The sequence below is a fragment of the Somniosus microcephalus genome, chromosome 4 (assembly GCF_052327205.1).
Source record: "Somniosus microcephalus isolate GS21.2 chromosome 4, FLI_Smic_1.0, whole genome shotgun sequence".
Classification (NCBI taxonomy): Eukaryota; Metazoa; Chordata; class Chondrichthyes; order Squaliformes; family Somniosidae; genus Somniosus; species Somniosus microcephalus.
In genome coordinates, this window is record NC_140990.1 from 154,008,164 (window position 1) to 154,022,217 (window position 14,054).

At 49.4% G+C, this 14,054-nt stretch overlaps 1 protein-coding gene across 2 annotated transcripts in view; it reads right to left on the reverse strand.

Annotated features, from left to right (window-relative positions):
* ybey (ybeY metalloendoribonuclease) overlaps positions 1–14,054 on the reverse strand; it is a 36,486-nt gene that overhangs the window by 14,454 nt on the left and 7,978 nt on the right. The window contains exon 2 of one of the 2 annotated variants that reach the window (XM_085985351.1): positions 1,771–1,902. The exons of the other annotated variant lie outside the window; for it this stretch is intronic. Within the exon in view, the coding sequence (XP_085841477.1) occupies positions 1,771–1,902 (132 nt within the window). The remainder of the gene's footprint in view (positions 1–1,770; positions 1,903–14,054) is intronic. 2 annotated transcript variants of the gene reach the window in all.

Sequence of the window (14,054 nt, forward strand, 5' to 3'; positions counted from 1 at the left end):
ACGACAATGTGGTAGTTTCGTTCGTTTGGATAGGTGGATGAAGGAAAAAGGTTGAAGGGATATGGGAACAGGGTGGGTAATTGTGATTAGAACTATTTATTCATGTGGAGGGTAAATGCCAACACCAACTGGTTGTGCTGAATGGCCTGTTTCAGTGCTGTAAATTGTGTATTTCTAAGAAAAAAGAGGCAATTTCTTCAACTGCAGAAATAGTTTTGCCAATTCTTTCTTCACCTCCAGACGCTAACTCTTGCTTGCAATATGGGTTTCACTGGCAATCCTTCGGTACCTCATCCCAGGTGGCTATTCTTCATGTTCATGAGCTACCTAGACACTGTGTTTCTGCAAGCTATTCGACCCGCAGGGTCATCATGGTGACTCCCATCACCTGACGTCAACATAACCACTTTCTAATTGGGGTTGCTGGAGAGTGTCCAGGAACAATAACTCTGGCAGATTTTTCCTCTTCCTAGCCCAGGGTTGCGGAGACCGCCTGCTGTCCTGGCTGAGGTCTGCTATGCTACACACATTGGGAACCGAACCTGTTACATTGTGGTCTCTATAGGGGGAGACTGCACCAAATGTTGACATTCTCTCCATAATGCACGCCTCTCACTCTACTTCCCAACACGGCAGTAGGGTAGCTTGGTAGCAGGTCTGCGCATTTGGCAAAGGCACAAGTAAAGACCAGAATAAATAATGAAAATCCAAATCCTTCAAGAAAGGGATAACTTGGACATCCAAGGCAACAAAGGGTTCCCTAAAATTAGTCAGTCTGGTTAGAGCCAACAGTTTTACCCAAATCTCCCCAAACTTTCTTTTAGTGAGACCAATTCAATGATCCAGAAATATCAATGGGTCCTTGGAAGCCTTCAGTCTTCATATTTGATCCTCAACCAAAACAATCAATTGACATCAGGTCAGTAAGAGCCTGGATAGGAGATGACACATGCAAGGTGTACTCAGAGATCCAAGCAAACTTCTTACAATTGAGATACTTTTCTAAATGGGATTAGGTGGCGTTGTGGGTTTTCAAATCTGGCACCTGGGTTGAAATTCAGCCCAGCCCAATGTGATGATACTGGCTACACTGACAGAAAGAGGCCATAGGATGACATGTATAGGAAATGGAATAATGTCACTTGGGGGAAGGGGGCACTCTCTCTCAAGTTTGGACTTGAGTCACATTATTGGGATAGAGCAGAGAAAGCTTTACTCTGCAGTTGACTTTGCTGAGTGGGTGATGTTGTGACTTGGTGTCTGAAATGAAAAGAAAAAATTCACACATTAAAGTAAAAGAAAATCACAGAACACAATAGTTAAACCGTGCTAAGTGATGTATCTCGTTAACGCACAGGGCCACTTCTGCAGCAGGCCTCACACTTAAAAGCTGCAGATTTGCTGATGTCTGGATACACTCCAACGGACCATGAACATATTGGGGGTGAAATTGGTCTTCGGTGAAAGTGTGCAAGGGGCGATAGCGAATCGGGTGCCAATTTTACACCACGTCCGATTTTCTTTTCCATTGGTGCGGGCTGCCGATTCGCTATCGCCCATTTTGCGCTTTCGCTGAAGACCAATTTCACTCCCATCCTGTTTCACATAACCACTAATGTTTTACAATGACTACAAACTGTAAATTGGTTCAGTCTCTCTCCCAGAAGCTACTATATGTAATTCTTTTGTTTTCCATTTCTGAGGACAAGTAAATTTCCCTATTTATTCCTACAGGTTGAGGACAGCTGGAAATCCCTCATTAATACGTACTGTTAGTACACTGTAGAAGTCTTGCCCATGTGCTTGGCTTTGTCTGTAGATATATTCCACTCCTAGGAAGATATCTCCAAGGTTATACTCATCCTGGTGTAGGGGTTTGGGAACATCCCCTGCTCTCAGATCCTGGAAGATAGAAAGAATGGTTTATCCAACTGTTTGCATGATCAATTATCTTCAGCTGCTTCATTAATGACCTTCCCTCCATCATAATGTGATGATTGCACAGCATTCAACTCTATTCACAACTCCTCAGATAATGAAGTAGTCCTTTCCCGCTTGCAGTATGACCTGGGTGACATTCAGGCTTGGGCTGATAAGTGGCAAGTAACATTTGCGCCACACAAGTATCAGGCAATGACCATCTCCAACAAGAGAGAGTTTAACCACCGCTTCTTGACATTCAACAGCATTACCATCGACAAATCCCCCACCATCAATATCCTGGGGTGTCACCATTGACCAGAAACTTAACTGGACCAGCCACATAAATACTGTGGCTACAAGAGCAGGTCAGAGACTGAGTATTCTGCAGTGAGTGTCTCATCAAAGCCTTTCCACCATCTACGAGGCACAAGTCAGGAGTGTGATGGAATACTCCCCACATGCCTGGATGGGTACAACTCCAATAGCACTCATCCAGGACAAAACAGTCTACTTGATCGGCACTTCATCCACTGGCTTAAACATCCACTCCCTCCAACATCCACGTTCCGTGGTTGCAGTGTGTACTATTTCCAGGATGCACTTAAGTAACTCGGCTTCTTCAGTAGAACCTCCCACCTAGAAAGAAAAGGGCAGGTGCATGGGAACACCAACACTTCCAAAACACACATCACCCTGATTTGGAAATATATCGGCCATTCCTTCATCGTCGCTGGGTCAAAATCCTGGAACGCCCTCCCTAACAGCACTGTGGGAGTACCTTCACCACACGGACTGCAGCGGTTCAAGAAGGCGGCTCACCTCCACCTTCTCAAGGGCAATTAGGGATGGATAATAATTGCTGGCCTTGCCAGCAACACCCGTGAAGAAATATTTATAAAAATTAGAAAACTCAATCTATGGGGGTGATTTTGCCAGCCCTGGGGAGGCAGGTATGGAGGCGGGGCAGCCGGGAAAATGGCACCCGCCCCCATGCCATCTTGCCAGGAGGCGGGTAGCCATCCTGCACCGGGTCCCGTCTCCTTGGAGGCAGGAAGGGATTAAAGCCTATTAACTGCCTGTTTGCCCTCACAAGTGCAGGCTTCCCGAAGGCTCCAAAACCCGCCAGCCCAGCGAGGCGAGTACTGGGTCTGCGGGGGCCAAAAGTGTGGTGTGAAGGTAAGTGATGGGTGCAAGAATGGAGAGGTGAGTATCTGAGGTAAGTGCAAAGTGTTAGTAAAAGAGTACTTACCTTTATTTGTCCCTGCAGGCTTCAGTCGGTGTGTATGCGGAGAGTCTTGGACTTCCGTGTTACAGATGAGAGATGGCCGTTGCATTCTCATATGCAACAACCATCTCATTTCTGTAAAAGAAAGAAGTTTGATGAGGTCTTGAATTCAAGACCTTATCAAACTACAGAGAATGTCACTGTTAGACAGCTTCACAGAGCTGTCAAACGATGACAATTCATCTGTCAAAAATACGTCATATGTTGACGTTCTCTGCAACCGGCTTTCCCTTAATTGGCCTGCTAAGCCCACTGGGTGGGCTTAACAAGGTCAATCGTGGGAAAATAGCGTGGGTTAGCCACAAATCAATGGAGGCGGGACATCGACCCGCCAAGCAGCAGTCCTGCCTCCAACGCGCCCCCATTAACAAAATCGCCCCCTATAACTGAATGGTTGCAATTAACTGCCCACTGCAAGTTCTTGGTGCAGTAGTCTGCTTGTCAATTCAAATTATCTGTTAAATCAGATTGAAATTGTGCAAAAAACACTTATGTTTACAGAACAGGAGGCCATTTGGCCCGTCGAGCCCGTGCCAGCTCTCTGCTAGAGCCCTTCAGCTTGTCCCGCTCTCCCGCCCTTTCCCTGGAGCCCTGCAAATTTTTTTCCTTCAGGTACTTATTTGTTTGAAAGCCACGATTGAATCTGCCTCCACCACCCTTTCAGGCTGCGCATTCCAGATCATAACCACCCATAGTCATAGAGTCACAACAGCACAGAAGGAGGCCATTCGGCCCATTGAGTCCGTGCCGGCTCTCTGTAGAGCAATCCAGTTAGTACTATTCCCCAAAATAACAACAGAAAATGCTGGAAAAACTCAGCAGGCCAGGCAACATCTGTGGAGAGAGAAATAGAGTCAACGTTTCAGGTCGAAACCCTTCGTCAGGACTGAAAAAACACAGGAAATGAAACAGATTAAAAGGCCAGTTTGGGGGCTGGGAAATGGGGATGAAAGAACAAAAGAGAAGTGAAGAGACATTAAGAGGGATTCAAAAGGAGACGAGATGATGATAGGACTAGTGGAGACAGCTCTAGAATAGGTGTGAAATGCGCTGGCAGAATGAGAGAATTCCCCTCTACCCAATGTAGAGGAGACCACATCGCGAGCAGCGAATACAGTATACTAGATTGCAAGAAGTACAAGTAAATCGCTGTTTCACCTGGAAGGGGTGTTTGGGGCCCTGGACAGTGGGAAGGGGGGAGGTATAAGGGCAGGTGTTGCATCTCCTGCGCTTGCACGGGAAGGTGCCAGGCGAAGGGGAAGGGGTGCTGGGGGTGATAGAGGAGTGGACTAGGTGTCTCGGAGGGAGCGGTCCCTACAGAATGCTGAAAGGGGAGGGGAGGGGAAGATGCATTTGGTGGCAGAAATGGCGGAGGATGATCCGTTGAATGTGGAGGCTGGTGGGGTGAAAGGTGAGGACAAGGGGAACCCTATCGTGGTTCCGGGAGGGAGGGGCAGGGGTGAGGGCAGAAGTGCGTGAGATAGAACGGACACGGTCGAGGGCCGTGTCAACCACGGTAGAAGGGAATCCTCGGTTGAGGAAAAAGGAAGACATGTCGGAAGCACTGGTGTGGAAGGTGGCATCGTCGGAGAGATACGGCGGAGATGGAGAAACTGGGAGAATGGAATAGACTCCTTACTATTCCCCCACTCTTTCCCCGTAGATCTGCAAGTTTATTTCCCTCAAGTGCCTATCCAGTCTCCCCTTGAAAACATTGAGTGTGTCCGCTTCCACCACTTCCAGCGGCAGTGAGTTCCAGGTCCTCACCACTCGCTGCGTAAAAAAGTTTTTCCTCACATCCCCCCTGTATCTCTTGCCCAAAACCTTAAATTTGTGTCCCCTAGTCCTTGTACCATCAACTAGTGGGAACAGCCATTCCCCTCTCTGCAAGAGCCCTTCAGCTAGTCACACTCCCCTGCCCTTTCCCCGTAGTCCTGCAATTTTATTTCCTTCAGGTACTTATCCAATTCCCTTTTGAAAGCCACGATTGAATCTGCCTCCACCACCCTTTCAGGCAGTGCATTCCAGATCGTAAAAAAGTTTTTCCTCATGTCGACTTTGGTTCTTTTACCAATCACCTTAAATCTGTGTCCTTTGTTTCTCGACCCTTCTGCCAATGGGAACAGTTTCTCTATCTACTCTGTCCAGACCCCTCATGATTTTGAACACCTCCATCAAATCTCCCCTCAACATTCTCTGCTCTAAGGAGAACAACCCCAGCTTCTCCAATCTATCCACATAACTGAATGATTCCAGAGATGAAGGACATTCTCATAAATCTTTTCTGCACTCTCTCTAAGGCCTTCACATCCTTCCTAAAGTGCGGTGTCCAGAATTGGACACAATACTCCAGTTGAGACTGAACCAGTGTTTTATAAAGGTCCATCATAACTTCCTTGCTTTTGTACTCTATGCCTCTATTTATGAAGCACAGGATCCCGTATGTTTTTTTAACTGCTTTCTTAACCTGTCCTGCCACATTTGAGGATTTGCGCACATATATCCCCAGGTATCTCTGTTCATACACCTTTAGAATTGTACTCTTTAGTTTATATTGCCTCTCCTCGTTCTTCCTACCAAAATGCATCACTTTGCACTTTTCTGCATTAAATTTCATCTGCCACGTGTCCGCCCATTCCACCAGCCTGTCTATGTCCTCTTGAAGTCTATCACTATCCTCCTCACTGTTCACTATACTTCCAAGTTTTGTCATCTCCAATTTTGAACCTGGTCCAAGTCATTAGTATATATCAAGAAAAGCAGCGGTCCGAGTATCAACCCCTGGGGAACACCACTGTATATCTTCCTCCAGTCCGAAAAACAACCATTCACCACTACTCTCTGTTTCCTGTCACTTAGCCAATTTAGTATCCATGCGGCATTGTCCCTTTTATTCCACGGGCTTTAACTTTGCTGGCAAGCCTATTGTGTGGCACTTTATCAAACGCCTTTTGAACTACTGGATAATTTGCTTTTTTCTGTATAAATGAACCCGATTGTAGACTATTATACTACACAGGCCAAAAGGTAACTGTGGTAAACCACTGTTATTGTTGTTCACCGTTGTTGTTGCACACTGTTGTATCTATGCATGCCTCAGCTGGCTCCGCCCCTGGCTCCACCCACAGGCCCAGGTATAAAGGTGACTGCTCTGCAGCCCCCCCTGCCTTCTTGGAAACCAGTCAACCACAAGAGGCATGCTCTGTTCTTTGTTAATAAAAGCCTTTTAGTTACTCTCCTAACTCTCTGTCTTTTATGAGTAATTGATAGCGCATCAATTTTATTAACAAAAACAAAATGTCGGCACCAAACGCTGAGCAGCAGGCGCTGCAGCAAATGACGGCACCAAACGCTGAGCAGCAGGCGCTGCTGCATGCCCTCAGACCAACATGCCTGGACCTAGACCCTCAAGAGGCGGGTTCGTCTACCAAGTTCGCACAATGGCTGCGTTGCTTCGAAGCTTACCTGGAAGCCTCAGCCGTGACACTAGATGGAAACAAACTAAAAATCCTGGCCTCCAAGGTGGGCCACCAAGTCTACACGCTCATCCAGGACGCGACTACCTACGCGGCGGCTATCGATCTGCTAAAAGGACAATACACACGCCCGGTAAATACGGTTTATGCCAGACACCTCCTGAGATCCCGCAAACAGCAGTCCGGGGAATCGGTGGAGGCATTCCTACGGGCACTACAGATACTCGGCCGAGCCTGCGATTGTAAAGAGGTATCGGCCGCGACACACACGGAGGGACTTATCCGAGATGCTTTCGTTGCGGGCCTCAAGTCCGACTACTCCCGGCAGAGACTGCTGGAGAAGGGCGAAATCGACCTGAAGAAGGCAGTGTCCCTCGCGCTCTCGCTAGACGCGGCCCACCGGAATATGGACGCATTCTCCCCTAACCGCTCCGCACCGTGGACGCCGCAACCTTGGGTCATGGGACCGCCACCCCCGGCACCAACTGCTGCAGCGATGTCCAAGGGCCCGAAATGTTACTTTTGAGGCCAGGCAAAACGCCCCAGAGCACGCTGCCCGGCGAAAAACGCTACCTGCTCTGGCTGCGGGAAGAAAGGACACTACGTCAGCGCCTGCAAAGGTAAAACCGCTAACGCCAGCAGCGCCGCGTGTGAACCGTGGGGGCAGCCATCTTGTCCGCCATCTTGGACACCTCCAGCCGCGTGGGGATCGGGATCATGGGCGCAGCCATTTTGTCCGCCATCTTGGACGCCTCCAACTCCAATCGCGGGTGACCCGGACTCAACCACCGCCTCGTCTGACGACCACAGCGACTCGCTCGACCATACGCTGGCCTCCGTGACGCTGGACCAATCTCGCCCTCACCAACTGTCCAGGTCCATGATGGACATTACGGCAAACGGCCGCGCCACTACCTGCCTTTTTGACAGCGGGAGCACGGAGAGCTTTATCCACCCTGACACGGTGCGCAGTTACTCTCTCCCGGTCCTGCCAACGCGCCATTGGATCTCTATGGCTTCCAAATCCCATTCAGCAGACGTCGGTGGCTACTGTGTAGTGACCCTCTCAGTAAGGGGCACAGAATACAAAAATTTTAAACTTCTTGTCCTGCCCCATCTCTGCGCTGCCGTTCTACTGGGGTTGGATTTTCAGTGCCACCTTAAAAGTGTCACATTAGCGTACGGCGGACCCCTCCCCCCCACTCACAGTCTGCAGCCAGCAGCTTTTAAATCGCCCGCCGCGCACCATTTGCAGCCTCTCCACGCTTAAAGTCTCCCCCCCCCCCCCACCCGCCCGCTAACCTCACCCGCGACTGTAAGCCCATCGCTACCAAAAGCAGGCGGTGTAGTGCCGGGGATAGGAGCTTCATTAAATCCGAAGTAGCGAGACTCCTGAAGGAAGGGATTATTGAGGGTAGCACTAGCCCATGGCGAGCACAAGTGGTGGTAGTGAAGACTGGCGAAAAACAGCGCCTAGTTATTGACTACAGCCAGACGATCAATCGCTACACCCAGTTAGATGCGTACCCACTCCCCCACATATCTGACATGGTCAATCAGATAGCACAATACCGGGTGTTCTCGACGATTGATCGGAAGTCGGCATACCACCAGCTCCCCATCAGGGCTGAGGACCGCCAGTACACAGCTTTTGAAGCTGACGGTCGTCTCTACCACTTCCTCCGAGTCCCCTTCGGCGTCACCAACGGGGTTTCGGTCTTCCAAAGGGAGATGGACCGAATGGTTGACCAGAACGCGCTGCAGGCCACCTTCCCCTATCTAGACAACATCACCATCTGCGGCCACGACCAGCAGGACCATGACGTTAACCTAGAGAAATTCCTCCGTACGGCCCAGCGGCTGAATCTAACATACAACAAGGACAAATGTATGTTTCGCACCACGTGCCTCGCCATTCTTGGCTGCGTAGTGGAGAACGGAGTCATCGGCCCCGACCCCTACAGAATGCGCCCCCTTACCCCACTGCCAAAAAGCTCTGAAGAGATGCCTAGGGTTTTTCTCTTACTATGCTCAGTGGGTGCCCAACTATGCGGACAAAGCCAGACCCCTCATCAAGTCCACCTCCTTCCCCCTGACAGCAGAGGCATGTGCAGCCTTCACTCTCATAAAAAGAGATATTGCGAAGGCCACGATGCACGCAGTGGATGAGTCCATCGCTTTCCAAGTGGAGAGCGACGCATCCGACTTCGCCCTAGCTGCAACCCTTAACCAGGCGGGGAGACCCGTGGCCTTTTTCTCAAGGACCCTCCAGGGCCCCGAGATTCGACATTCCTCTGTCGAAAAGGAGGCCCAGGCCATTGTGGAAGCGGTGCGACATTGGAGGCATTACCTGGCCGGAAAACGATTTACCCTGCTCACTGACCAGCGTTCAGTAGCTTTTATGTTTAACAATAAGCAGAGGGGCAAAATCAAGAACGACAAGATCTTGAGGTGGAGAATTGAACTCTCCACCTACAATTACGATATCTTGTACCGGCCTGGGAAACTCAATGAGCCCCCAGATGCCCTATCACGTGGTACATGCGCCAACGCGCAGGTTGATAGACTGCAGACCCTCCACAATGACCTCTGCCACCCGGGGGTCACCAGGTTCTTCCATTTCATCAAATCCCGTAACCTGCCCTACTCCATCGAGGAGGTCAGGACCATGACCAGGAACTGCCAAATCTGTGCCGAGTGCAAACCGCATTTTTATAGGCCAGACAGAGCAAGCCTGATCAAGGCCACTCGCCCCTTCGAGCGCCTGAGCGTCGATTTTAAAGGGCCCCTCCCCTCCTCTGACCGCAACGTGTACTTCCTCAACATAATTGATGAGTACTCCCGTTTCCCGTTTGCCATCCCTTGCCCAGACATGACCAGTACCACGGTCATTAAAGGTCTGAACGACCTTTTCGCCTTCCCTAGCTATATCCATAGCGACCGGGGCTCATCCTTTATGAGCGACGAACTCCGTCAGTACCTGCTCACGAGAGGTATTGCTACAAGCAGAACTACCAGCTACAGCCCCCGGGGGAACGGCCAGGTGGAAAGAGAGAACGCGACGGTTTGGAAGGGTTTGGATGATCAGCCATGATCTCGTTGAATGGCGGAGCAGGCTCGAAGGGCCGAATGGCCTACTCCTGCTCCTATCTTCTATGTTTCTATGTAAACTTAAAATCTAAGGGCCTTCCGACCTCTCGCTGGCAGGAGGTCCTCCCTGCGGCGCTCCACTCCATTCGGTCACTGCTTTGTACGGCCACCAATGCCACCCCCCATGAAAAAATGTTCACTTTCCCCAGGAAGCCCACATCGGGGACCTCGCTACCGACATGGCTGACGTCTCCAGGACCCGTCCTACTGCGGAAGCACGCGAGGTCCCATAAAACGGACCCCCTGGTCGAGAGGGTGAGCCTCCTCCACGCCAACCCCCAGTATGCTTACGTGGCATACCCGGACGGGCGGGAGGACACAGTCTCCATACGAGACCTCGCACCTTCGGGTGCCCCTGAAACACTACCATTGCCATCCACCACTACCCACAACCCAACCCCTGTAGACGGCATGCCGCAGCCCCAGGACCCGTCATTGACCACCCAACCACTCAATGAGACGCCAGATTCAACGTTGGATGCTGCACCATCACCGCCGCCACCACGACGATCAGGACAGCATACAAGGCCACCTGATAGACTTACTTACACGAACCTTTAGTACACTTCACCCCGCCGGACTCAATTTTAAACAAGGGGTGAATGTGGTAAACCACTGTTATTGTTGTTCACCGTTGTTGTTGTTGTTGCACACTGTTGTATCTATGCATGCCTCAGCTGGCTCCGCCCCTGGCTCCACCCACAGGCCCAGGTATAAAGGTGACTGCTCTGCAGCCCCCCTGCCTTCTTGGAAACCAGTCAACCACGAGAGGCATGCTCTGTTCTTTGTTAATAAAAGCCTTTTAGTTACTCTCCTAACTCTCCATCTTTTATGAGTAATTGATAGCGCATCAGTAACACAACTAGTGAATTGCTCACAGCTTTGTTCAGCTAGTCAGTGGAAATGGCAGGGGGGATTTTAACTAGCAGATGATCCAGCCACCCAATCTGGGTGGTCCAGCAAATTGCGAGGGCCTGGTCTCATGAAAACACAGCCAGTGAACTGCATGTCCCAAATGGGTGTCCCACTGCAGCTCGCCTGTTCTGAACTGGCACGACATCGATCAACCTGCAGGTCATCCCAGCCTGCAGATAGGTAGATTGGGTGCCTAGGGTGGAAGCAACCCACATTATGCTTGTGCGTCATGGGGGACCACTCTTGCTCCTCCTGGCCAGTAAAGATAATTTACCTTGGTCCTCTTGCCCGCCAGGTTTTACTGAGGAGCACATGGGCCTCCCAGTAAGTTGTTATAATTGCAGTGGGTATTTGCATGAAGTTCCTTCCCAATTCTGGCAGACAGCTAATTAAAAAACAAGGCAACCCCAGGTCCCTGCCTTTTAAAGCGGTGCAGAGGACAGTCACAGGAGTTCAGGCGACAATGTATTGTTCCTCAAGTATTCTGCCAGTAGTTTTTTTCTGTTATTATGTGTTATCTCATTTGTAAACAAATAGTAGTTTTAGCCAGACTATAATGATGAAGAAGATGGCCCGAGAGCATCCCACAGGATCTTTGTGCATTATGCTCCGGGGACCAGAGCAGAGGCAGGAAATAAAGAGCGCAGTCAGAGAGGCCCAGACTCACCGTGAGCAGCGGAGGAGGAGTGGACCTAACTGGGGACCGAAGCAGAGAGGGAGAAAAAAAAAAATCAAGGAGTGACATCACAGGACAGCAGGTAGGCAATAGGTTGGTGAGTATTAGTGCATTTTTATTGTCTCTAAGCTAATGCAGGTATTAATCTAAGAGCTGGGGAACAATCACTAATATTTGATTAAATCAATAACTAGATAAACTAATTAATCAATATAACTCTAAATAATCACTTGCTTAAAAACTTTAACTAATTTAAATAAGCATATAAATAACTAACTTTAGAGATGGCAGGCCATGTGCCGGGACTGTAGTATGTGGGAGTTTGTGGACAGTGAGACTGTCCCGGATTCCCACAACTGCAGGAAATGTCTCTGCCTTCAGTCACTCTGGCTCAGAGTCATTGAGCTGGAGTGCGAGTTAGACACACTCCAAAACATAAGGGAGGGGGAGGAATTTCTGGACAGTTTTACCCAGAATACAGTCACATCCCAGAGGAAAGCACAGCTTCAGGAAAGGGAGGGTGTGACTGCTAGGGAGACGGGTAGCGGGGACTTAGGAGAGGTTGAGAAGGAAGTCCCGCAGACACTGGTCCTGTCCAACAGGTACGATGTACTCGCTACCTGTGAGGACAAGGAGAAAGACTGCGGGGAGGACAGCCACAATGTAGACCAAGGCACCGTGGCTCAGAAGGCTGTCCAAGGGGGAAGAGCAGAATAGAAATGTGGTAGTGATAGACGATTCTATAATTAGAGGGATAGGTAGCGTCCTCTGCAGCCAAGAACGAGAATCCCAAAGGGTGCGTTGCCTACCCGGTGCCAGGTTAAGGGATAACTTGAGGCGGCTGGAGAGGAATTTGGAAAGGGAGGGAGTAAATCCAGTTGTTGTTGTCCATGTCGGAACAAATGACATAGGAAGGAACAGGGAGGAGGTCCTGCTGAAGCAGTATCAGGAGTTAGGAGCTAAATTAAAAAGCAGGGCCTCGAGGGTAATAATCTCTGGATTATTGCTCGAGCCACGTGCAAATTAGCATAGAAGTAGACAGATCAGGAGAATTAACATGTGGCTAAAGGGCTGCTGTGGGGGAAGAGTGGTTCCTTTTTATGGGACACTGGCACCAGTACTGGGACAGGAAGGACCTGTGTCTGAGTGGAAAGCATAAATAGGGAGGTGGCAAAGGCTTTAAACTAGTAAGGTGGGGGGAGGGATCTACAAGAAATTAAACTAGCCTAAATATAAACAAAACAGGAAAGGAGAGCATAGGAAAGAGTAAAGTAAGGGAAGATATTGATGGCCAGGGAGTAAATGGAGTTATCGAACAGGAGTGTAAAAAGATGGTTAAAAATAAAGTGAAAGGAACTGCTATTAAAAATGAGGTAAACTGTCTGTACAGCAATGCACAGTGTCTGTAATAAAACAAGGCAGCTGGAGGCAATCATGTGTTGCGAGGAACCAGACATAGTACCGAGACATGGCTACAGAAAAATGAGGACTGGGAATTAAACACTGCAGGGTATAACATATTTAGAAAAGATAGAGGGGGGAAAAGGGGAGGTGGAGTAGCTGTACTTATTAGAGATAACATAATGGCAGTAGAAAAAAGTGACGCAGCTATCAGCAAGACAGAAATAGAATCCATGTGGATAGAGATAAAAGATAATAAATGATCAATCACATTAATAGGGGTAGTCTACAGACCACCTAATAGTGGAAGGGCGGTGGAGGAAGAAATATACAGACAAATTAGGGAAATTAGTAAAAAAAATAGAATAATCATGGGGGATTTCAAATACCCTGATATTAATTGGACAGAAGAGGTAGGTAATGGGGATAAGGGAATGGAGTTCTTACAATGTGTAGAGGACTCCTTTCTAACTCAATATATAAAAAGCCTAAGGGAGGATTCGTTATTGGATCTAGTAATGGTGAATGAACCAGAGCAGATAAAAGAAGTAAAAGTAGGGGAACATATAGACAATAATGACCACATGTGGCATTGCCACATTGGGGAAACACTGTGTGTATGTAGATAAACCTGTATAATCCCCTTTTAACTGCTGTATTCCCCTCCCCCCGCAAGACAGTTGCAAGCTGAGAGGAATAAGGCACGTTCAGACTTGCCTGCTGCTGAGAGAAGGAGAACCAATCAGGTTCCAGCAGGTGACCAATCCGTGAGTCATCACAGGCTCGCGGGCTTCACGAATTCAGTACTGTATTGTGAGAGTTGGAGTAAAGACCTATTTCTTGTAGCTCGCTGTGTTGCCTATTTCTTTACGTGGGAGACTGTAGTCCCCCACATTGGTGACCCCGAATGTCGGCGGCCAAAGCCCCCAACTCACGCAGCCCTACAGAGGCCAGCAACGACCCGATGGCAACCAGCAGCAGCCTGATGTCGGCCGGCGCCGCGTCCTTGAAGCTCCCCACCTTCTGGGAACACCAAGCACCAGCTTGGTTCGCGCACTCGGAGGCCCAATTCACCCTTCGCAGGGTTCAAGACGATGAAGAAAGGTACCTCCACATAGTCTCAGCATTAGCAAGCTCTACCGCCGCTGAAGTTCTCGACCTGCTGGGGAACCCACCACAGACCGGCAAGTACTCAACCATTAAGGGCCGCTTGCTGCAGGCTTACGGC